Source organism: Crinia signifera, chromosome 3, assembly GCF_055691185.1.
Source record: "Crinia signifera chromosome 3, ASM5569118v1, whole genome shotgun sequence".
Lineage (NCBI taxonomy): Eukaryota > Metazoa > Chordata > Amphibia > Anura > Myobatrachidae > Crinia > Crinia signifera.
In genome coordinates, this window is record NC_139219.1 from 54584907 (window position 1) to 54609520 (window position 24614).

General features: G+C 44.7%; 1 protein-coding gene across 3 annotated transcripts in view; it reads right to left on the bottom strand.

The window, feature by feature from the left end:
* Positions 1–24614, bottom strand: part of MACROD2 (mono-ADP ribosylhydrolase 2) — a 1799128-nt gene that overhangs the window by 421768 nt on the left and 1352746 nt on the right. For all 3 annotated transcript variants that reach the window (XM_083175826.1, XM_083175824.1, XM_083175825.1), the window contains exon 8: positions 12967–13040. In XM_083175826.1, the coding sequence (XP_083031952.1) occupies positions 12967–13040 (74 nt within the window). The remainder of the gene's footprint in view (positions 1–12966; positions 13041–24614) is intronic.

The following is a 24614-nucleotide window of genomic DNA, read 5'->3' on the forward strand; positions in this document are numbered from 1 at the left end:
TACTATGGGACATACCTTTAATTAGGGCACTACTATGGGGCATAACATTAGCTAGGGCACTACTATGGGACATACCTTTAATTAGGGCACTACTATGGGGCATAACATTAGCTAGGGCACTACTATGGGACATACCTTTAATTAGGGCACTACTATGGGGCATAACATTAGCTAGGGCACTACTATGGTTCAGAAATGCATGGATCCTCTGATGCATGTTATGGTACAAGCTAGAGCTACCACATTTCACATTAATATCTACAGATGGCGCACCTCTCAAGAGGCGCTGGCTGAGAGGCGGGTCCGATGGTGAACTCCGTCGGAAGGGGACGTGCGAGCATCTCATGCGCGTGCGTCCCCTTCCAGCGGCTGGCAGGGGCTGGTGGTTGGCAATCCGACCGCCAGACCCCCCGCTGAATGAGCTCTGCTCCATCTGTATTTATATCTATCTTTCTATCTATCTATCATATCTAAATATCTTTTGTATCGATTAATCTCTATTAACTGCAACAACAAAGATAATTAGTTGATTCCAATTCATCATAATATGTTTTATATTTGTCCGGTGGAAACCATGCTTACAGTGAAACTGATGACTTATGGACTTGCTGCATCTGTAATCTGTAAGCATATCAATGAGAAAAGCATTTGCATTTTGATTAAAAATCATGAATGATGCACTTTAAAGTAGAAATTGCATTTATTGTTATGTGTTATCCTTTCATTCCCACTGCTTAGGGTTCTCAGACCAATGTGTCGGGAGAATCTGACTAATGAAGCTCTTAGAATATTCTAAAAGACTTAGGGCCTGATTCTGGTGCCAGAGATCCCACCCCAGCAACTCCCCCCCCCCCCCCCCCCGCCACCGTTTCCGCTCACAACCATGCAGGCGGATGTGTTCCAAAGACACCTCCCCTCGCATGCCGCCACTGCAGGAGGAATCATTCTATGATCACCAACCATCAAATGACTTCTCCTGCCTTCCCAAATATAAATCAGTCTCCACTGACTTATATTTGCGGATGAAGAACGGGTGGGCGGTTGACGTCTTTTGACCTAAGCCCCCTGCCCCCGGCAGACATTGTTCCGCCTGCATACCCAAAGGAATGCCCAGCATTTTCATGAGGACACCCATAAAGCGTTGTGTGTTCCCATGACCCAGCACCACAACTGCCCACATCCCACCCTCCACTCGCACTGCCCGGCGAGTGAGCATCTTGCTGCGGCTGTTCGCAGTCAAGGTTTACACATGTGCAGAAATGCACATGCGCAAACTGCCCCTTAACCTGGACTCTTGATAAGTAATTCCAATGGTTTTACACTAGTTTAATATTAGTTTAATATTATAGAATATTTCCCCAATATATACTGTACATACATACGGCCACGGTATCATTGTCATCTTTGCAATAATATACTGTAGAGATAATTAATAAAGAATCCCTAGGTCTTTCCAATACTGTACTTCCTAGCACACAGCTATCCTCTCCGCTGGGTGCTGGCTGGCTAAGGTCACATACAGGGGCTGCAATCCCCATTACGGAATAATAACACTATATAGCCTAGAAATACTGCAATAAATCTGTTGTAAGTACAGAGAGTGAGGTTTTCAGGACGGTATATTTACAAAATAATCTGAAATGTCTCTAAATAATGAATGCTACAAAAGACGTATTTGTGCCCTCCAGTCATATCCCACAATTACTGCTGTGAGCAGCCCATCATCCATCCAGTGATGAGAACATCTCTGTTCTCCTCCCTGGAAATCATCCGGCCAAATACTGCTTGTTGGAGTAGACGAAGCACAACTCAAAAGCACCCTTTGTGCAAATACAAAAACATGCAATACCACGCCTGCATTATCTGATTGTGCAATGTTGTAAGTTGCCTATTTCTTCCTGCTGGGCCCGAAGGGATCTAGCTACCTGTGTTCAGAGACAGGTAGTGTTCATTCTAGCACTCGCCATCTTTGAAAAGGAGCGGCCGTGCTTTGTCGGAGCTGATGCTCCAGGCGAGTGTGTAACTTGCCGAAGCCGTTCACTGCCGGAGGTTAGGAGGACATGCGCAAACCCTGACCATCAGGACTGGGGCCAAATTCACATCGGTGTGATCCTGAATTAGTCCCCAGATAAATATGCCACTGTGCAAATCACAGGACTTTATGTAATATTATTGGACATATAAACAGCATATGCCGTTGAAAAAAGCTGGGTAATAACAGAATGACATAGAGATAGTAACAGTGGTGGATTCAGGGGAGGGGACATCCATACGTTACTATCATTGCAGACGCACAAATGAGGCTGCTGAGTGCTGCTGTCAGCCCTCCCTGTGCAGCTATGATTGATTTCAGCTGCATACTTGGTCAGGGTGCAGAGAGTCATCTGCCCCCTGGACCATTACAATTACGTATCTAGTGCTGCCTGCATGGTAGGACCTCTGACTCCCCGCTTCTATGCAGGCATGGCTTCTTGTGCAGCCTACATTTCAGCTTCATGGCTTGGCCGCCGGAAAGTGGCTGTGGGTCTAAAGCAGCAGTGGCTGCGATAGACACATAAGCGGAGCTGCATTTTAACCATTGGCCGATGGTCAAAATACCGACAAGGTCAAAATACTAAAAGGGTCACAATGCCGACATTTAAAATGTCGACAGGTCAAAAAGTATACATGTTGTTATTTTTGGAGTATCTATGTTGACATAGGTTGACATATACACAGTATAAATGTACCGCTGTGATCAGGGGTGTAACTATGAATTGGGCGCCCCCCCCATTAATGGGGGGGCGCCCCCCTCCCCCCCCTCCGCAGCATCCCCCCTCCCCCCCCTTCGCAGCACCCCCCCTCCCCCATCCCCTACCCGCAGCCTTACCTGTCTTGCTGCCGCTGGTCCCGGCTCCCTTGCTGGCTTCATTCTTCTGCTATGGAGACGGACCAACACAAAATGTCCGCCCCCATACAGCAGACAGTTTCAGAGAACTGTCTGCTATATGGGGCGGACATTTTATTGTGGTCCTTTTCACTAGCAGAAGAACTGAAGACAGGAAAGGCTGCGGGCGGCGGATTGGCGGGCGATGGGCAATTGGACAATTTAAATGTCGGTATTTTGAACAAGTGGACATTCTGACCATGTCGGCATAGTGAATGGCGGTATTTTGAACATGTCAGTATTTTGTTCGTCTGTCAATATTGGCAATGTAATTAAGGCAGATAAGGTGACAAAGTAGAAAAAATATACATGGTGAGTCAATGATCCACGCCCTTACGGGCACCCCCAGAATGTGCCTTGGGTCACATGACAATGTGTAGAGGATAATCTGTTACACATACTACTTCACATTTAATAATAATAATAATAATAATAATAATAATAATAGTGTTATTTATATAGCACTTTTCTCCTAATAGGACTCAAAGTGCTTGTATTAGATTTTTACAGCACAAAATTGTGTACAAAACAAACAAAATAAGAGCCATTAGTGAAATGCTTGGGTGAACAGGAAAGTCTTGAGTCTATTTTTGAATGTTTCCAGAGTGGAAGCCAGGGATGTGCAGTGAGGTAAATGGCTGAGGAGTCCCTGGCAAGTACCAGAGACAGATTTGCACACAACATATGAGCCATGGGGTACCTGCCAGCATTATACACATGTGCAGCAGTATACACTGCTGGAGATTTGATGAGTTTTGATAAGAGATGTGCAGAAAAGGTAGCCAGGTGAGGCACTGCCTCACCTGCCATAGACTTTTTACTCCAGAGTTTTGACTATAAAAATGATTAGAATAATAAAAATAAGATTTTATATATATATATTCTTTGTATTTTTGACATACTGTACTTTTTAAATTCAAAACTCTGTTGTATACGTTAGTATGACAGGAAAGGCTATGCCTCACCTGCCTCACCCCACCGCACGCCACTGGTGGAAGCTACTCGGACTGTGCGGGGTGATAGAGATAACATGCATACATAATTCAAACAGGAGATGATCCAGGCTGCTTATCAAATAACTTTCAAAGTATCATACACTGGGGCCAAGTTCGTCATCTTTATGTTAAAGAGAACAATGTAGAAAGGAAAGTACACAGGCGTAACAGGTAGCCCGAGGGTATGGCCAGTGATTTCCATATCCACATCTACGACAAGACGGCAGTTATACCTGGACTGCGACACTTTTCTGTAAAGAGCATGGAACTTCCCCTTAGGCCACACAATATTATTACCATATATTACTACCCTTATAGTACATTCCATTAATGCATGGCCTTTTTCTAAGAGAGGAAATGTTTAACAAATTAGGCGATGCTCAATAACTCAGCTCCACGCTAAGGCTTGTATTTAACATGTCATTTATGTGCAAAACCCCGAATAAGCTATCACTCAAACAAATGAGTGGCATCTAGGAAACAAATCGTTCGCAAGCTCCAATTCCAATTGAAATGTTCTTCTGTTTAAAGCGTTCTTATCACTGACGCTGTCATATCGCGTATAATGGAAAGACATATTTCTCTCTTCCCCTGAACATTCTATCAGACTGAACTTCTGAACTATTTTGGCAATATCCTTTTAGTTGCTTAAATGTCAAAATCATACATCTCCAAAATGATGTGTCAGGGTGGCAGCGATGAGCTCGTCCCCCCCTTTCAAGAAATATGCCGTTGGAGAGAGGAAACATATGCTGTATCCTGTAACTACTGCAAGCTTAGGAAGGAGACGTTTGATTGAGGCTTGCCTTTGTGCACAGATCATGGGGGCCTCGGCAGATAATCCGTGTGGCTTTATGAAATTACAAGGGATCAGTAGCCTCAATCCTTACCTTATGCTAAGGACGGTTTGGGCTAAGCCCCTCGCTAATAATATAGTACAGTACCAGAGAAGTCCAATCTGTTTCCTATATCTCCCTGCAACAATGTGTTTTATTCTATCAACGTATAGATATCGTTAGGAGTCAACTTATGCGGGGGGAGGGGGGGGGGGGGATAGACACACTTGTTAAGGAACTGATGAGCGCTCATCGGGAGACGTGAATGGCAAACATCACACGCAGGTTCCCTGATTACATACATGCATCCACATCTAAAGAGAAGAGAGGACGAGAAGGGTTTTACACATACTTTATGCATTATTAAAATGTGAGCAGCGTGAAGGTTTGGCTCTTGTGTTAAGCTGTACCGGGCTGTGAGCAAGCGTTATACTATAGTATGATCATTACGCAATGGCAGTGCCCCCTGTCTGACTGCATGACATCACACAGGGAGATTATGTGTTCCTGGCATGGACCATTAGGGTTCAAAGTAAACATGAGGAGTTCCTCTGGGATAATGGGCCTCAATTACTGGATCAAATCTGCTAGGAATAGGATGTGAGGGGACATTATAGACCATTATGGGTGGAACGAGTGTGCGGAGCATATATAATGTGCAGGATCAATAGTAATAAGATACAGAGTTTGCATACGTCAGGGTCTCAGGTGAAAGCATTGTTTAGATCTATGTAGAACAGTGTTTTTCAACCACTGTGCTGTGGCGCACTAGTGTGCCTTGAGCTGTTCATAAGCGTGACCCCAGATCTAGAGATGCCCAGACCAGTTTACAGCCACCACCAGTTCAACTGTTATTTACTGGTCTCTTCTTTTCATGTAAAGTGCCAATGTATTTTATTTTTGTTACTTGTGGGGACCAGTGTGATTGTTTTTTTTTTTATATATGGGAGCCAATAGGTTTGTTTTGTTTCCTGTGGGAGCCACTGTGGGGATCTCATGGTGTGCCATGACAATTTAAAATCTTATTTAGTGTACCGCAAGGTAAGAAGGTTGAAAATCAGGGGGAGATGACGGACTATGGAGTCACATAGGGACCAGGTTTATTAATGCTTCACATAAAGCAGGTCGGTAACTACCAACTGGTGCCTGATGTGCGTTGTATCATGACATTGGCGTTGCAACACATTCAAGCAGGCACATTCAAGCAAATGCCTAAAGCTGCCTAGTGGTGGCGTCGGCCCTGCTTGTCCCCTCAAAAGTCCTGGCAACACCAGGGTTGGGGTGAACCTAATTTACCCCTTTGGACGTGGCTGTTATAGGTTAAACCTTAGCCTGCAGGAGGCTTCAAGGACTGTTGGGCAAGTGCAACAGCGCCACCTATACCACCTTGGTGGCATCCCTAACAGTGGGAGTGTAGGCAACTATGCATAACATGTTTACCTTCTGTATGGTTTAAAGGCATCTAAAAATTATACATATGCTTATAGGCCATTGTGAAGGAAGCCTCACACGGTATTGTAGTGTTGAAAGACAGGAAGAAGACTACAAACAGGAGAAGCCGTACTGACACTCTTCACTGCAAGCAAAGAACGCTAATAGAAATAAAATCCTTCCTTTGCACAGACCTAGGGTAGTTTAAACACTGCAGCCTTTCTGTGTGTGTTATTTTTTTAATCTTCCTTTCGGTTTAATAACAGCCAGACATCACAAAGATACAGCTGTGTCCTGGCGGTGTCTTTCATATCTGCTTTGTAAAACGGCTTGTCTTTGGGGAGGATGACTGAAGTGGGTCTAAGGGGACCACAGAGAAATCACTCCAACACTGGCTTCAGCTAACTCATATCTTATAAATTCCATTCCGCAAACGCCAAGAAGACACCTTTTCCCCACGAATTACAATGAAAGCGAGTCTGCTGTTGCTGCTTTTATAAAAGGTTATTGCGTTGGTTTAATTAGACTGTGAAATAGAAGAGGTGATTCTTGTGTTTGCCTTCCACATATCTCAGAGACAGGGACCGATGCATCTACACCCTCGGTATCACAGCAGTCACAGACAAAGACCGTTCTTGTTTCTGTTTCTCCTCCAATACAGTCAGTTCCGTCTTGCTTATGATGACAGTATGAACTATTCACGTTAAGTAAAGTTAATATCAGAATCATTAAGCAACTGTTCATCCTATTATAATTATACATTTCAGGATATAAAGAATATAAAGAATAAATAAAGAATAAAAAAAATACAGATAAAACAGAGGCAGCATATAAAACTAAACATATCCTCAGACTGTGTTGTACTGATCGTGCAGCCTCCCCTACCGGGAATGGATCGTTAGGTCTACAGCAGTAAGGTCGACATGCATTGGGTCAGCACCATTAGGTCGACATGCAGAAAGGTGTCACATGGGTGTAGGTCGACATGTCATTAGGTCAACATGGTCAAAGTCGACAGTCAAAAGGTCAACATGTTTTTTTACCCGAATGTCGACACAGTCGACATGGACACTGAAACCACTGCGCTCGCCATGCTTCGGGCACGTTGCCTTGCTATGCTCGGAACACTATTTTATTCTCCCACCACGCCCTAGTGGATGGTAGGGCATGAAATACTGCCTGTCGGCACATGTTGGCTTAAAAACACAGTGAAAAACCCAACGTCGACCTTTTGACTGTCGACCTTGCCCATGTAGACATAATGATTGTGTCGACCTAATGACATGTTGACCTTTCTGCATGTTGACCTAATGGTGTCGACCAGTGTCGGTTTTTACCTATGGGCTGCAGTGCCCCCCAGGTAAAATCCGCCACTGTCTCTGCCTAAAGTGAAGCCAGATGCAGTCAGTGAGACTGCACTGGCTTCACTGTGACCGGCAGTGACTTCCTATTGGATGTCTGACCTGCCAGTTTTTTCAAGGCATCCCATCGGGAGGTGTTCATGCGCAGTATGTATGAAGTTACTGCGCATGCACTGGCCTCGTACAGGGGTGTGCGGCGTCCTGGGACGGCGGCAGTGGCCGGGAACGGCATTGGCAGTGGAGGGGGGCCCTGCATTGCGGCAGCCCCCATCTCCATAATGGTAAGAGCCACCACTGGTGTGGACCCAATGCTTGTCCACCTAATAACCGTATCTCCTCCCAGTAACCCCTCCGGAAAGTATTTAACAAAGTCACATGTGTTTTTCACTGGTTCTGGCCATACCTGTTATTCATTCTATGGAAAGCCACCTGCCCTGATCTTTGGGTGGAGTCTGCCTACTTTCTGGATTGCCACATGCTAAGGGCACTTTAAGAGAGGAGGAGGCCGTATGGAGGTTCCGATTGAGCCCTCGCCTCTCCGGCACAGCGGAGGCTCTGGCATTGTACCAAAGTCTACTGCACATGGGTTTGGCCTCCAGGAAAATGGCACCTGTGGAGCATTCCAGAGGACAACACCTATTGCACATCCGCAAATCATTGGCAACCAGGGGCCCATGTGCACCGCACACCTTGCTTCCATTATAGATACACCAGTGCCCAAGGCCCTGATCTATGGATGGACTCTTGCTACTGTACCTTCTGGATTGCCACAGGCCCTTATCTTTGACTGGACTCTGGCTACTTTCTGGATTACCACAGGCCCTCATCTATAGCTAGAGTCTGGATACTTTCTGGATTGCCAAAGGCACTCATCCTTGGCTAGAGTCTGGCCACTTCCTGGAGTGCCACAAGTCCAAGCTCTTCTTTTCTGGCTTGCATTAGTGCCTTCATTTCAATGATTCCACATCTGTCTGCATCATTTGATGTATCTAGCACAGTGGTTCACAAACTCAGTCCTAAAGGCATGCTAATAGTCCAGATTTTAATGATATACATGCTTAAGCACAGGTAACTAAACGAGTACCTCATTCATTTGAATAAACCATCTGTAATGAAACATGATATCCTCAAACCTATACCGTTAGCATATCTTGAAGAGCAAGTTTGTGAGCCATCGATCTAAAGACCGCCCCACGGCAAAAGTTGATTATACAAACTCTAAGTACAGAAAAAAAATTGGCACAAAATGCTAAAAGTTACCGTAAATTCATTAAAAAGGCAACGTACTATATGTAGATTCAGAAGGAAAGTCTATTTTGTGCTTAAATAGTTGTAAAATCACAGAGTGCCGCATAATAGTACAGATCATAATAGAAAGAAGCTGCAATCAACCGACAAGATACAGAACACTTGTCTAAAGCAATCAAAGTAATCAGTAACTTTAATCCCACCAGTACATGTGTATATCACATTATGCTGAATACAAATAGATGTAAGATGTATATGAGAATAAAACAAAATGAAAAAGAAATATTAACAAACACAGCTCAATAATAATTACAGTATTCTACATTATCACTAATTGGCAAAGGGCATATCACAAACTCTTTTTCTAGACGTATTGGGGGAAATTTACTAAGACGTGTATTCTACTTCACATGTGATGTTTCTATGGGCAACCAATCAGATCCTGTCTACGATCTTCTAGTGGGTGCTAAATAAAAAATAAGTTGATTCTGATTGGTTGCCCAAAGCAACACCTCATGAGAAGTAGAATACACATCTTAGTAAATTTCCCCCATTGTTTCAAGTTATCGTTCTAATGTAATCACCGTTCCCTTCTTGGTTTGCTGCATTTCAGGATTATAGCCCTATTTATCTGCTCCAGGCTGCAATGTAGAACAGTGAATACCAACCACCTAATGCCAGTGATATGCGGTCGACAAGGTTGACACTAATCAGGCCAAAACTCAATAGGTTAACATGGATGAGGACATAGAGGGAGAATATAATAGTGTGCCGGGCATAGCGAGGCACCGTGCCCAAAGCATGGTGAGCAAAGCAGGCCATGCGAGGGGACGCGGTACACCGACACAGTGTCCATGTGGACGCAAGTCAACATATACACCCGAAAATTTGTAAAAACTCATGTTGAACTTTTATGTTTACCTATTGCTTGTGTTGACCTCATGTCTCTCGCAACCTAAGCTGTTGACCTTTTAAGGTGTCAATCTATGGGGCGGGATGTATTAAAATACATCGCAGCCCTTCGCCGCCCCCCCGCCGCGATGCTGCCGCATATGTACTAACATATGCGGCTGGCATCGCGGTGCGGTGACGGAGGCCCCCCGCGATACCTGTACACCGGTGTGCGGGGAGTCTCCGTCATCTCCCTGCCGCCACGCTCTCCTCTCACGCCGGGGACAGCTATGCATGCTGTCCCCGGCGCTTCCTCCTCCCCCCTGCAGCCGGAAGGATTTCCGGCTGCTTCACTAGGGGAAGGCAGGGCTTACCTTCCGGGGTCCAGGAGGACCCTTCAGGAAGGTAAGCCAGAGAGGGGGGTCAGCGAGGTGGCGGGTTTGCGTCAGCGGGCGTCGAAAAAAAGCCCATAGGCTTCTCTAGGGTATCGCCACCCAAAGGTGGCGATACCCTTCAGTGCGGTATCATTTTTGATACATTGGAAAATGCGGTAAAACCGGGGTTTTACCGCATTTTCCATTTGATACATCTCGCCCAGAGCCTGTTGACCAATGGTGTTCGACCTATTGAGTGTCGACCCTAAGACCCATTCCTATGCTAACAGGGGGTATCACGGGTCGTTTGGCATAAATATTGAATGCCCAAGCATAGGGTCAGATTGGCTACAAATTTGGAGTGCCAGCATAGATCCAATTCAATTCTAGTCTGGCAGTATTTAGCAGACATGCTGACCAAAAGATAATTGTTACCCATTGAATATTGGTCAGGCAGGATGCTTCCGTCTGCTTCACCTGGCCGATGAGAAATTATAGGTCAACTGACTCAAAAAAAAAAAAACAATCAAAATGGCCGACACATCACTGCGCTAGCCAGCTTTATGTTCCCTAAGGATATAGCACTGGATGTATTACCTAGAAGTATTACCTCCATGACAAGCTTCTTCTAAACAAATAAAAGTATTTAAGGCATGAGGCAGGCACATCAAACATATCACTGATAAGCGGAGAGCAACAGAGGTTTATGGTGGCTGAGATGGATCAATCAGAAAGATCTGCGTCACAGACCAAGAATGTAGCTGGGATTTGACATGGAAAATATGAGTCTGGCTAGTAACAATATCTGATACCGGAGCAGGAACCTGAGCACGAAATGTATCAATTCCAAACGACTAAATTATCACAAATTCAATACAGCTGAAAAATACGACTTTTATAGTGATTGACCTTCTTTTATATACAAGGAAGGATCTACTGTCCTTTATCTATTTATGTTCTTTTCCCTTATTTTTAAACTATTAGGACTCAAAGACTAGAACAAGATGTTTTAGAATAAAGCATTTGCCATTCTCTTGGTACAATACTTACAGTACACTACACACAGTTACCATTAGCATTCTACACCCAGTGTACAATCCAGCAGCGGATTCAGACCACCCTGCTCTCGGGTTATGTGTCAGTACAAGAAACGTCACCAGAACACTTGATGATGCACATTTCCAAATATTCTACTTTGTTTCCCACTAAAATGCTCAAAGTCACCACTTTATAATAAACCAATCTAACCAACCAGGAATTAGCTTGTAGACAACTTAGACATTAAAAACAAGATGTCACGTTGGCTGTTGCATCTCTGTGTAAATAACCTTGAGGGATTATAGCGGTCATATAACAAAGCATTCAAGATTATTATTTTTTTTTAAATAAACATTTCCTCTCCCTCACACATAGATGTTTAACTCTACTGGTGTGTCATCTGTAGCCTGAAATTAATCTACTTTAATACTGTAATTAAAAATGTTTCATTGAAGCTGACTGTAAATAAGCCACTGTAGTTGTCCAATCAGCCTTAATCTGTGGACAAACGGTGCGATTTGCACTAATGATAGTCAAAATTACATAGCACATCGTGCAAATCACACCGTGCTATGCAGCACCCGATAACGAGGTGCCGGGGGAAACGAGATGCCAGTGGAAGGCACAAGGCCGTGAGGGACATTAGTGTATTACGGTATCAGGGATACTTAACATATCATATACTTTGCACTTAAAGTACATTTAGGAATACCAGTGCATTCTTGACAATGTTTACAGTAATGTATCTATTTGGTACAGCTTTGGTAGGAAAATGCCATTATTAAACCATTCCCTCGGGGCCTGATAAACCAATAGGTTGATTAGGTGTGGCGGGGGGCGCAGTGTTGGCACAATAGATTGTGCTGGGATGGCAGTGCTTCCTGGTGCCAAACAAGGTCTCCTGAGATCTTTCCCAGGAACTGTGGGAGCAGCGGAGCCTGCTGGGATTGCAGACTTCACTAAGACATGGGCACCAGGAAGAGGTGAACCCTTGTGGCAGCATATAAATAAAAGATAATAATAAGGTGATTCCTTTACCATTACACTATACACAAACTCTAATACATTGCATAAAAAATATAAAGATGTAAATATAAAGATATCCGGCAAACTACAAACGGGATATGTTTCATGAGGTCAGTTGACATGAGGAGACAAATGCAAGTCAGATATATGGACATACTCAACATAACTGAATATATGGACTTCAGTCTAATCTCTAAGCAATGGGCTAACAAGTTGTCAAAGAAACTATGGGCAGGGTTAAGTTGCGTATATGCTGCTATCCACTCTTTCAACAAGCAGAGGGCTGGCACAAGCGTGCATTCTGTTGAAGCATGGGGGAATTTTACAGCAAGTGGCAGATCGGGTGGGGACCTTGTCTATTTATGTTGTACTTGACCCCACAAATTCTGATGGCAGCTCAGTCAGCATTTTATTCCCCTTATGTGATGCGCAGGGCCGGACTGGCCATCTGGTGCCTCTGGCAAATGTCAGAGGCGTCGATGGCCTGGTGGGCCAGTCCGGGCACGGAGAGAGACTGGATAGCCGCGCGCAGCTTCTGGGATCTATATTTGTGTAAACCCACCTCTGCCACTGGACTCGCGTGTCCAGGATAGATGGAAGTGTGGTATGAGGAAAGGCCCCCGACTTGCCCCAATCAGCAGGGACCACTACAGAGTGTGAGTGCACAAATACCGTACCATGGCCGATTTGGAATCCCAGTCCATCGCTTGTGGTGCAAGTGCATTTGAACCCAACACGCAGACAACTCAGAACCGGTCACTGTATGTTGTCCATCCGTTTGCTCAGTAACAGTAAGTACCGTACAAATACAATGTTGTACACAAAACATATTGGGCCTACCTCATTCCGATTCACCTTCAACCAGTCTTTGGCTGTTTGCAGTGCTATATTAGCTGCGGGCTCGTTTGGAAATCCTAAATAATTAAAGAAGAAAAAAATAAGTAAGCAAAATCATGCAAATGGCAGTATTTGGGACATCTTATGAATAAAATTGCATTCGCCGACTCTGTAATTCGAGTCCAAAAGTTATGCTGATATAATAATACAAAACATGCATAATACAATTGTTAAACTTGTAATAAATATTTACATGTACAGCCTGGGAAGTCTGTCCTACTTATTGTAAACACTTGCTGCAAAGGCGCTTTGAAAGGAATGAGGTTTAGCATAGGAAAACCCATTTTCCGTCATTTATTTATTTAGGTCACCCAAGTGAGCGGAGAGAATAGGAGTGGTACGCTCAGCAGCAGATGTTACTTTGGGGTATCCATATTTCATACCAGAAAATGTTAAAATTTTTACAGCTGCATTAATTACACTGAAATTATACCTCCGCAATTCTCCACACAGTCTTCAATGAGCTTGTTTGGTTGAACTTGCAAGAAATAACCTTGCAGTAAAATGAGGACAAATATAAACCAGGCGGTGGAGAATATTTACTGTACTAAAGTATGTTTTTTTTTTGTTTTTTTTTTAGTGGAGAGTTTAGCAACCAATCAGATAATATTTATTGGGTCCGATTCAGACCAGATTGCTGCTGTGCGAATTTGCGCAGTGTCCGGTTATTGATACACTGCTCATGCGTACGACCATGGTACGTATGTGTGATACCCACTAGCAAAGGAATCCTGCTACTTTATCCTTCACTGGCCATTCGCAAAGTGATTGACATGAAGTAGGTGTCTGGGCTGGTAGCCGTCCCTTTAGTGGGAGTGCTAAGAAAATCGCAGGGGTTCCAGAAAAAAACGCTAGAAGTGCCTAGGAGAACGCAGGCGTGCCAAAGCGTTTTAGGGGAGCATGTGTGACGTCATCTCCAGGCCGGATATGCCTGTATTCATGGCAGTCGCTGAGTAAGTCTCTGGCTACTCCAAGCTTGCGATGAATGGTGCCCAGTGGAAATTGTATTCAACGGCGAGTGTGTTAAGAAGGGGTTTGAACATTTTTGCTTGACTGCTGTGAAGTCTACACTAGGCATACACATTTATACAGCAGGCACATAAAGTCACAAGGCGAGATGTCACTCTAGCAGGGGTAATTCGCTCAGCAGCGACCAGATCTGAATTAACCCTTATTATCGTCTAGAAGGTGCCAAATTAATGATAAGTAGAATTTTATGGTTGCTCTAGGCAACAACTGCACTTCAAAACACCTGCTCCAACCCTTAAGAGAGAATTGGAGCTAATTAAAACCTAAATTAGTTAATCAGTGGTAGTCAACCAATAGCTCTCTTGTTGTGAGGAACCAAAATTCCTGTCACCCCAGCCTGTTATGTGTCCAGCCTCTAGATGAAATATCTGAGTACGGCACAAAGCAGATGTGTGCACATACATCTAGAATTGGATGAAACAGCCCTTCTAGTCTTGCCATGTCATGTTGCAACTGAATACAGGGTTCCCTAACCCCCGAAAATCGAGTCCCCATCCCGGCCCCCCGGAAAGGTAGGCAACCCTGAAACCACACACACACCCCGCACACATCTCCCCCGTGGTTTGCGGCTTTTTCAGGGGGAGGAGTGGGGCTAAATATGCAAATTGCGTCATTTAGCCCTGCCCCTCCTCTAAGACCTGAGAATTGCGGGATTTGCAGTACTGGGGCGGGGCCTGATGACATCTACATCAGGCCCAGCCCCCCGAAGTGCTGTTGACAGTCTCCTCTCTGGACTTCTCCAAGAGAGGAGACTTTAAAAGTAGGCAACCCTGACTCAATAGCTCTGGACTTCTTTTCTGCAACTTTTTCTATTAAAATGAGTCTTAAGGCCCATACACACTGGGCGACTTTGAGCTGAAAGCCGCTCAAAACAGCCTGTTTGAGCGGCTTTCAGCTCAAAGCCGCCCAGTGTGTATGCCCCAGCGGTGAGCGCTGCTGCGTACTCCCGCATCATCGCCGGGAAAGCCACTCATCTGCTGGAAATACCAGCAGATGAGCTGCGTTGAGGACAGCTTTGCATAGCTCTGCGCTATGCAGCGCCGTCCTCCCCCCTCCGTCGGCACCGGGCAGAAAGAAAGCTGCTCAGTGTGTATGCAATGAGCGGCTTTCCCCGCAGTGGTGATTGACATCATCGCTGTCCATAGTCGCCCAGTGTGTATGGACCATTGTTTACCAAACTTGGTGAATAATACACACATCACTGTAGTGTAGCTTTTTTTTTAATGATCAAAGTGTTTTTGAAGATGGTGGTAAAACACTGTAGTAAAAGGTTGAAATCTAATCTACTGCAGCTGCACTTCTGCTGCCTTAGAGCATGGCCTATGCTATATTCCCACAAATTTGGCAGAGATAGCCAACATGTGGCTTTCCGGTGGCTGTGAAACTACAAGTCCCAGCAAACCCTGAAAAACTCTTGTCAACCTGCAGTCACCTAGATGTTGTGGAACAACACATCTCAGCACTGCCTCACTATATTTAAATGGAATTTAACTTTTAAATGTAACTATTTTACCTATTAAGGAGAAATGACACACCAATCAACATCATGCATATTTGTTCTGGGTTCCCTTTTAGCAGCAATAAACCAGTAATTCTGTAGACACAACATAAAGAACACCAGCATGCATAATGTATTACACAAATAACACAAGTGTTGACTCAAGAATACAGCTAGAGAACTATCATATCTAATAATAGCTGCCAGGCTGTTATTAAGAAACACATTAAAACCTATAACAATGTTTACTGTGAAGTTCCCTTAGTGTACAGCTGTCAAGCTAACAGAATAAAATCATTTTATAATGTCAGCCATCGTTAACATAGACACATAGTTGCCTACCCTCCTGCATTCTGCAGCAGACTCCCTGAAATAGCAGCAATCTCCCTCTCTCCCTCATTTCACCTAGCCCACATTACACTGTTATATATTTTTTTTTTTTTTGGGGGGGGGGGGGGTGAGAGATAGATACATTGACATAGAATCATTTTGCACCATTTCCCAGCACTTTACCAAGTATAGTATATCTTACTAAGATTCCTCTCAGATGTAGCAGTACACACCCAAGCTTCTAGGTGCCACGTTCACAATCTCTTTTCACAATCTCTCCATATATGGAACTAGACACGCCCTTTGGGTGGAGCATGACACGCCCCCTCAATGGGTGCTGTGCAAAATTCTACTACCAACTATAATCTCCCTGAAACTAGTTCCAAAAGTAGACAAGTATGCATAGACATGAGGTAAATGGTTGTGAAGTTTAGTCAACGGTTAACTGTGAAATTCACAACAACTAAGGGCTATTCAATGTTACAATTCCATGGAAAAATGGTGAAAAAGCATCGCTATGGCCCCTACACAGGGAGTGATGTAATCTCCTCATGTGTAGGCCCCAAAACTCTGCCATTCAGTGATCCTGACATGGCTACATAGCTCATTATACCTATTATGTCATGCCTCTTCTACAATATTTTACAGCACCACTGTCAGTTCCCAATCCGCCCCTATTGCACACTGCTGTAACGCTTGATACCCAGCAGGAAAACCTCACTCGTTTTTAGCTGCACCCCATAGAGGTGCTGAAATAATTAGTCTTGGCCTCGCTAATAATGTCAATTCAAAGTATTAACATCCTAAAAAAAGTAATTTTGTTTTTATTCTTTTATATTTCTAAATTTATTTTTATTCTAATATTTGATATTATTTTAGACTTTTTGCTTGTTTTCTACCCTAGTTGCAGTCAAAAATAGACAGTAGACAAAACCATAAGAGTAATGAAATATGAAAGAGGCGATAATGTGTCTGTGAATTGAATGTAATTTAACAAATATAGAGATGGTAAAGGGACATCTGACACACTTATTTCCCATTTGCCAGACACACCACTTGCCACAGCCACAATCCCAACTGGCAAGAACCCCACCTGCAATACTTTCTCTTCCTAATGTCAGACACACCACCCATACGCTAACTTTACCAGCTACCAGACACAACACCTGTCACACTCACACTCCCAACTACAAGACACAACCCCTCCAGATTAATGGTCCCCATACATCAGCAATTAATTGTGACAATCTTCAGATCTGGAGATGATTGTCACAATTATTCTTTAATGTGTGGGCTCCCCCTTTTGCCAATCCCAGTCAACAATTAATAGGGATCGCCAATCGATTGCTGAATCAGATTTTTAAACATGTTTAATAATCTGGTATTATCTGCGTTTTTTGTTTTTTTCATGTGTGGGCATTCCCATTTCGTCATCTTCTTCTATTTACATTATGAAAAGAAGTAACATCTGAAATGACAAATCGATTGAGGTGATGTATGGGCAATTTCCAGATATGAAGATGCAATCTTTAGATGGGAAAAATCTGCCGATCACTGAAATAAATCTGTAATATGTGGGCAAGTCAAATAGATTGTAGAAACCATTTATATGGCCAAAAAATCCCTGTATCTGGAAAACCATTAATTGTGATTGCTGATGTATGGGAGCCATAACTCGTCCAGCTGCCAGATACACCACATACCACATTCATAATCCCAACTGCCAAACACCCCACCTGCCACACTATCCCTACCTACAGCTAGACACCACACCTGCCACACACCCCACCTGCCACACTATCCCTTCCTACTGCTAGACACCCCACCTGCCACACTATCCCTTCCTACTGCTAGACACCCCACCTGCCACACTATCCTTTCCTACAGCTAGATACCGCACCTCTCACACTATCCCTACCTACTGCTAGATACTGCACCTCCCACACTATCCCTGCCTACTGCTAGACACCCCACCTGCCACGCTATCCCTTCCTACTGCTAGACACCCCACCTGCCACACTATCCCTTCCTACTGCTAAACACCCCACCTCCCACACTATCCCTACCTACTGCTAGACACCCCACATTATCCCTTCCTACTGCTAGACACACCCCACCTGCCACACTATCCCTTCCTACTACTAGACACCCCACCTGCCACACTATCCCTTCCTACTGCTATACACCCCACCTGCCATGCTATCCCTTCCTACTGCTAGACACCCTACATGCCACACTATCCCTTCCTACTGCTAAATACCACACCTGCCACACTATCCCTTCCTACTACTAGACACCCCACCTGCCACACTATCCCTTCCTACTACTAGACACCCCACCTGCCACACTATCCCTTCCTACTGCTATACACCCCACCTGCCATGCTATCCCTTCCTACTGCTAGACACCCTACCTGCCACACTATCCCTTCCTACTGCTAAATACCACACCTGCCACACTATCCCTTCCTACTACTAGACACCTTACCTGCCACACTATCCCTTCCTACTACTAGACACCCCACCTGCCACACTATCCCTTCCTACTGCTAGACACCCCACCTGCCACACTATCCCTACCTACTGCTAGACACCCCACCTACCACACTATCCCTACCTATTGCTAGACACCCCACCTGCCACACTATCCCTTCCTACTACTAGACATCCCACCTGCCACACTATCCCTACCTACTGCTAGACACCCCACCTGCCACGCTATCCCTTCCTACTGCTAGACACCCCACCTGCCACACTATCCCTTCCTACTGCTAGACACCCCACCTGTCACACTATCCCTTCCTACTGCTAGACACCCCACCTGCCACACTATCCTTTCCTACTGCTAGACACCACACCTGCCACACTATCCCTACCTACTGCTAGACACCCCACCTGCCACACTATCCCTTCCTACTGCTAGACACCACACCTGCCACACTATCCCTTCTTACTGCTAGACACCCCACCTGCCACACTATCCCTTCCTACTGCTAGACACCCCACCTGCCACATTATCCTTTCCTACTGATAGACACCCCACCTGCCACACTATCCCTTCCTACTGCTAGACACCCCACCTGCCACATTATCCTTTCCTACTGCTAGACACCCCACCTGCCACACTATCCCTTCGTACTGCTAGACACCCCACCTGCCACATTATCCTTTCCTTTTGCTAGACACCCCACCTGCCACACTATCCCTTTCTACTGCTAGACACCCCACCTGCCACACTATCCCTTCCTACTGCTAGACACCCCACCTGCCACACTATCCCAGAGGCGTAACTAATATTGTGACGCCCCCCCCGACAAAAAATTACCTTACCCCTCCGCATGCCGCCGCCGCCGGCCCCGCATTCAGTCTGGCACCGCAGATAGCCTCCGGGCTCCGTCTCCTGCAGTAATGAAAAATGACACGACAAAATGGCTGCCCCCGTACAGCAGACAGTTTTTTTAGGGATGTTAGAGGAGGCGGCGGCGGCGGCCTCCTCTAGCATCCGTAAAAACTGTCTGCTATTAGGGGGCAGCCATTTTGTCGTGACATTTTTCATTACTGCAGGAGACGGAGCCCGGAGGCTATCTGCGGTGCCAGACTGAATGCGGTGGTGGCGGCATGCGGAGGGGTAAGGGGGGGTCTGACCAGAGTGCCCGGGCACTGGGGGCGCCCCGCTGGCGCTTGCTCCCCCAAGCAGCCGCGGTGGCTGCCTTACGGTAGCTACGCCTCTGCATTATCCTTTCCTACTGATAGACACAGCACCTCCCACACTCACAAGCTGCCTCACATGTGCCTTGCCAACCTGTCAAAGCCATTGCCCCAGTGGTTTGTACCAAACTGTACACATGTTTGGTACCCTGTTCAGGTTCCTAGTATAATAGCCATAGAAATAAAACACAGGGCAGTCCAGAAGCAAAACAGTACACAGATGTCTCGATAAGTCACAGGTGTTAAACGGAGACAGGTCACCAGACAATGTGGGTCATGCACAGGATAACAGGCAACAGCAGGCAGGATTAAAAGTCACGTGGGCCTGGAACTGAAAACGGTAAAGGATTTATATTGAGGAGGGGATTAAATATGACCAGTGCATTTCGGGTGTGGCCCCTAAACCATTAGTTTTATTTACTGTAAAGGTGCTCATTATGAAACTGCCACCTCCCAGATGTCACTAATGGAATGGCTTCAAGGATAGATTCTCCAAAGTTCTGCGTAATGGTGAGCAGTAGGTGCCGCACTCTGCATTTCATGACACAATTATTACAAATCAAATAAAACTCCAAAGTGTAAAAACTAATACATTTTCAAATATGATGCAAACCTGCAGAAAGTAAAATCTCTAATTACTAATTTTTTTAGCAAGAAGACCTGGATTGTTTATGTTTAAATATGTAATTTGTTTCTATATATGTCCAGCCATGGGTTACATGAAAGGAGTTAAAGGTTATACATCAGCAATGTATAGGCATTCATTTCCGCACTGACCATTCATGTGATCAGAAGAATAATGGGTACTATTAGCAGTCCTGACCCAAGGACACACACAAATTACATTTAAGACAACAGTAATATTTCCTTATTCTTCGTCTTTTAGTATGCTAGGGTGTGCCGCAGATCTCCTGGGTAAGATCAAGGTTAGTCCTCTTAGTCAGTGCTTTTACTCTAAAAGATCAAACGCAACATATAAACTACTGCAACCAAGAGATGGCGCTAGTTACACTAAAGTTATATATATATATATTTATAATTTTCTTCACTATTTGTACACGAGTGCAGTTTTTTTTAGTTACATTTTTTACATTATCAAATGTTTGATTTTCTTAGAACCATGGTTCTAAAAAAATCAAACATTTGATAATGTAAAAAATGTAACTAAAAAAAACTGCACTCGTGTACAAATAGTGAAGCAAATTATTATAATGAATGTACATTTTCTTGGGCATTTTGGGCTTTTTTTTTACTAGCTACAATAAAAACATCGTTGCAGCCCAGGGATACTTTATGTTTAATTAAAGATATGAACAACAAGTAGTATTTAATTTGATGCTTCAGAGAACTTTGAGTTGAAGATAAATAGGCTTAATAAGTCCCAAGATGCACATAAAGTTATTTTTGGCTAAATGTTACAATCTGAAACTAACCTAAAGACATTCATTCTAGAAATAGCTAGAGAGACAGAAATTAATGGAGCATTTTTCTACTCTCTACATACAGGGGATGATGTGGAGTTTTTGTAAAAGGGTTAGAAATGACTATGGTGTGCTTCCGCAGGTCTGCATAAGCCGCAAATGCACAAATGTGACTTCACTGCACATGGGTGGCATCAGATAGAGTTGACGCTACTTATTATAAGGAACCAGGGCCACCATCAAGGGGGAAAGGCTGGGACTTCAGTCCCTGGCCTGGACTGCGAGGGTGCCCAGGTGGCAGTAGGGTTGATCAGGACCAAAATTTCCATATACTGTAGTATAATTCAGAAAAATAAACAAAAACTTCAACATGACCGTCCCAAAAATTAAATCCTTATGCTTGTACCACAGATGTTGGGCTACAATTTTCAAAGTAGACAGTAAGGGGTAAGATTTACTAAGATGGGAGTTCTATTTCACATGTATGGGCAACCAATCAGAATCTACTTCTTATTTATTTAGCATCTTCTAGAAGATAATAGATAGTATTGGTTGATTGGTTGCCCATAGCAACAACCCATCTGAAATAGAACGCTCATCTCAGTAAATTCCCCCCTAAGTGCTTTAAACAGGTAAGTATCCATCTTTTCCTTTAGAAGCCCTAATTTCCCTTTTCTCCTCCACGATGAGAATATAAAAAAAGAAAGAACTCCCGATGGTGTAAAAAACTTTTTTAATTCACATCACACATAAAATGAAGAGGTATGCAAGACTCTCACCCTTTAGCAGGGTCCACAAAATATTTGTTGAAAACAGCAGCGATCCTTGAAAAAGTGCACAGGACACACGAAATGCGCTGGTACCCGAGGAGGATGCTGGCACGCTGCCCCCACACCCGCTCGGAACATCGCCCCGCAGCCACGGTGAACTTCCGGCTACACGGACGGTCAGTGTCACGGCCGCAACAACACAAGTGGCCGGACCAACACTGCACTCTGATTCCATCCCGCATCCCCAGAAGACATCGGACAAGTGTGCGGGCGGGGGGCGTGGGGTGGCCATTTGCATATGGGAACGCCCAGCATTTCGTAGGCATTCCCATGAGAATGCTGGGTGTTCTCATGCAAATGCCATGATGAAGTGGGTGCAGGGGGCGGCCAGCTGACAGCACCAGATGTCAGCTGGCCGCCCACTTCCTCCCGAGCGTCGACGCATATGTAAGTGACTTTAGAGTCACTTTTATATGTGTGCACCGTCGCCATCATTCGATGGTTGCCAACCATTGAATGATGTGGGTGGATCCCACTAGGCTGCGAATGAATGTTACTGTGTAACATCCATTCGAAGGCCCTGCAAGGGAATCGCCCTTGCGAATGGGTTGCGGCCAGACCACCATTCGCAAGGCAGGGTTTGGTGGACTCGCATGTTTGCGAATTCGCAGCCTTGTGAATCAACTAGAATTATCCCCTGTATCACATTCTATGAAGCTGCTGGGTCAGTTGAATTGCATGTGGGGCTAGCATGCGATACCTCACACTAGTGTACCTTTAGAACAACCTGCACCCATCGGAGCTTTACAATACCAACAGCAGCACAAATTATTTCAGGCTACATAGTGGATTCTAAAGTCCAAAAGCCGGGTAAGATCAAGGTTAGTCCTGTGCAGCACATACTTTTTGTACTAGATCTCATCTCATTGCAAAACCGAGGTGCGATGAGATGCAATATTGTATACAATAATTGCAACGTGTATGGGCAGCTTAACACATAACTATACAGAACACCCTTAACAATGCCACAGAGTAGTTATAGGACAATCAGTGGAAGACGTTCCTCCAGAGCCCAGCCCCACCACCAACTGATCGATACTGACCTACTTTGTAGTCACCACTTTGGGAGTTGCCCAGATAGGAGACACTACAGTGCACTACAAGGGACAGGGTCGAATGGTCTTATCATTGCGCCCTGCCCCAACATAGGGTAACCTCCTGTGATTTCTGGGTCTGCGGTGAAGGGCAGAGCTAAATTACACTATCAATTCATTTAACACTGCCACCTTCCCGGAACTCCCATAACTGCATTTATACAATCCTGCCCACTTCACTATTCTGGTGGCTGAGGAGGAATACCCCAGAAGACTCCATCAGCTTCTGTGAGGGTCACCAAGTATGATGTGACCCACTGTCCCATATAACTTCTTTTATATCTACCTGCAATGGCCATAATATCTCTTTCATAATACATGGTGGTACTGCACACCCAGGATAGGCATGTGAAGCAGAATTGCAGAGGTAAGGGCACATGTGCAGTGTGCACCCAAAGATTCTGTGCCCAATGTTGCACCAATGGCATGGTTGCATAGTATCTGTGCAGGGAAGAGTCTAGCTGGTGTCATAAAGTAAATGAAAGAATCAAAAGAACTTACTAGCCCTTACTACTCTGCCAATACTGGTCCAACCAAGAAACACATGATTATATTGCCTTTGGGAGTGAAGACACTGATGAGGATCAGGTTAAACCCAGGGTTGCCTAGCGGACCAGCTCCTTCAGGGAGATAATGCTCTGTTCATGGACATTCCTGGTAATTTATGGTTACCATCACCTGTGGGGAGTTAATTGATAAGAAAGGTGTTTCACCACAGGTGCTGGCAATCATACATTAACAGGGAAGTCCAGGAACAGAGCATTTTCTCACTTACCTGTAGTTCTCCAGCATGCCTATCAAACACTACTATGTATATTCTTAAAGGTTTGCTGTATATATAGAGATGTTTTTTGGACAGTTACATAAGAAACATCCAGAAATAATATCTGAAATAAAGCTACTACTGTACACTCAGTAATTATGCTCCCAATACCATTTGTAGGGTCTTCTGTGTAAGAAAGAATGTACATATAGCTTACCTGCTAACTCTCTCAGTGTGGAGAATTCTACATTTTGGGGCACAATTATAAACTCAATGCAGTGTAGCCACCCGGCAATGGGAGGGGCCTATTTAATGCAGAACTCTCCAGCAAGCGACAGGGGAAGGTTTCCCACAAGGTAACCTAGGCACCCCCAAGGGGCCCCATAAAGATAACCTGGCTGCCCAAAACGTTCCCAGAAGAGCATTGCACAACTACCATATGATATTATGACATAATTTGGCCCCGCCCACACTCCCAAAGTCCCTTTAATGTCCTTTGATAGGATAAAAAAAAGTTTGGACACACAAAATGGTTTCATCCACTGTTTGTGGGCAATTTACTTTAAATGTGACACAGGTATTAAGGTCTACCTCCAAAAGACAGAGAGCCTGATTCCGATTTGTACGCAAAACCGATGTTTACGTAGCTGGGCATTTATGGGTAGACCCAAACCGGTGTCTTGCCTATGGCATCATGAGATCTAAAGCCCCTTACACATGGTGCGATTCTAGCAAAAATCACAGCGGAGCACGCTCTCGCGACCAGCCCCGCAATGGTCAATGGTCGGAGGAGCATGCTCCTGCGACCAGAGGCTTCTCCCAGCAACTTCCCAGTGATCACCTCTTTCCCCCTGTGGCTTCCCCCAAGAGTGTCTCGTTTGCATCAGCGACCATCTCTGGTCGCTGATGAAAATGGGAC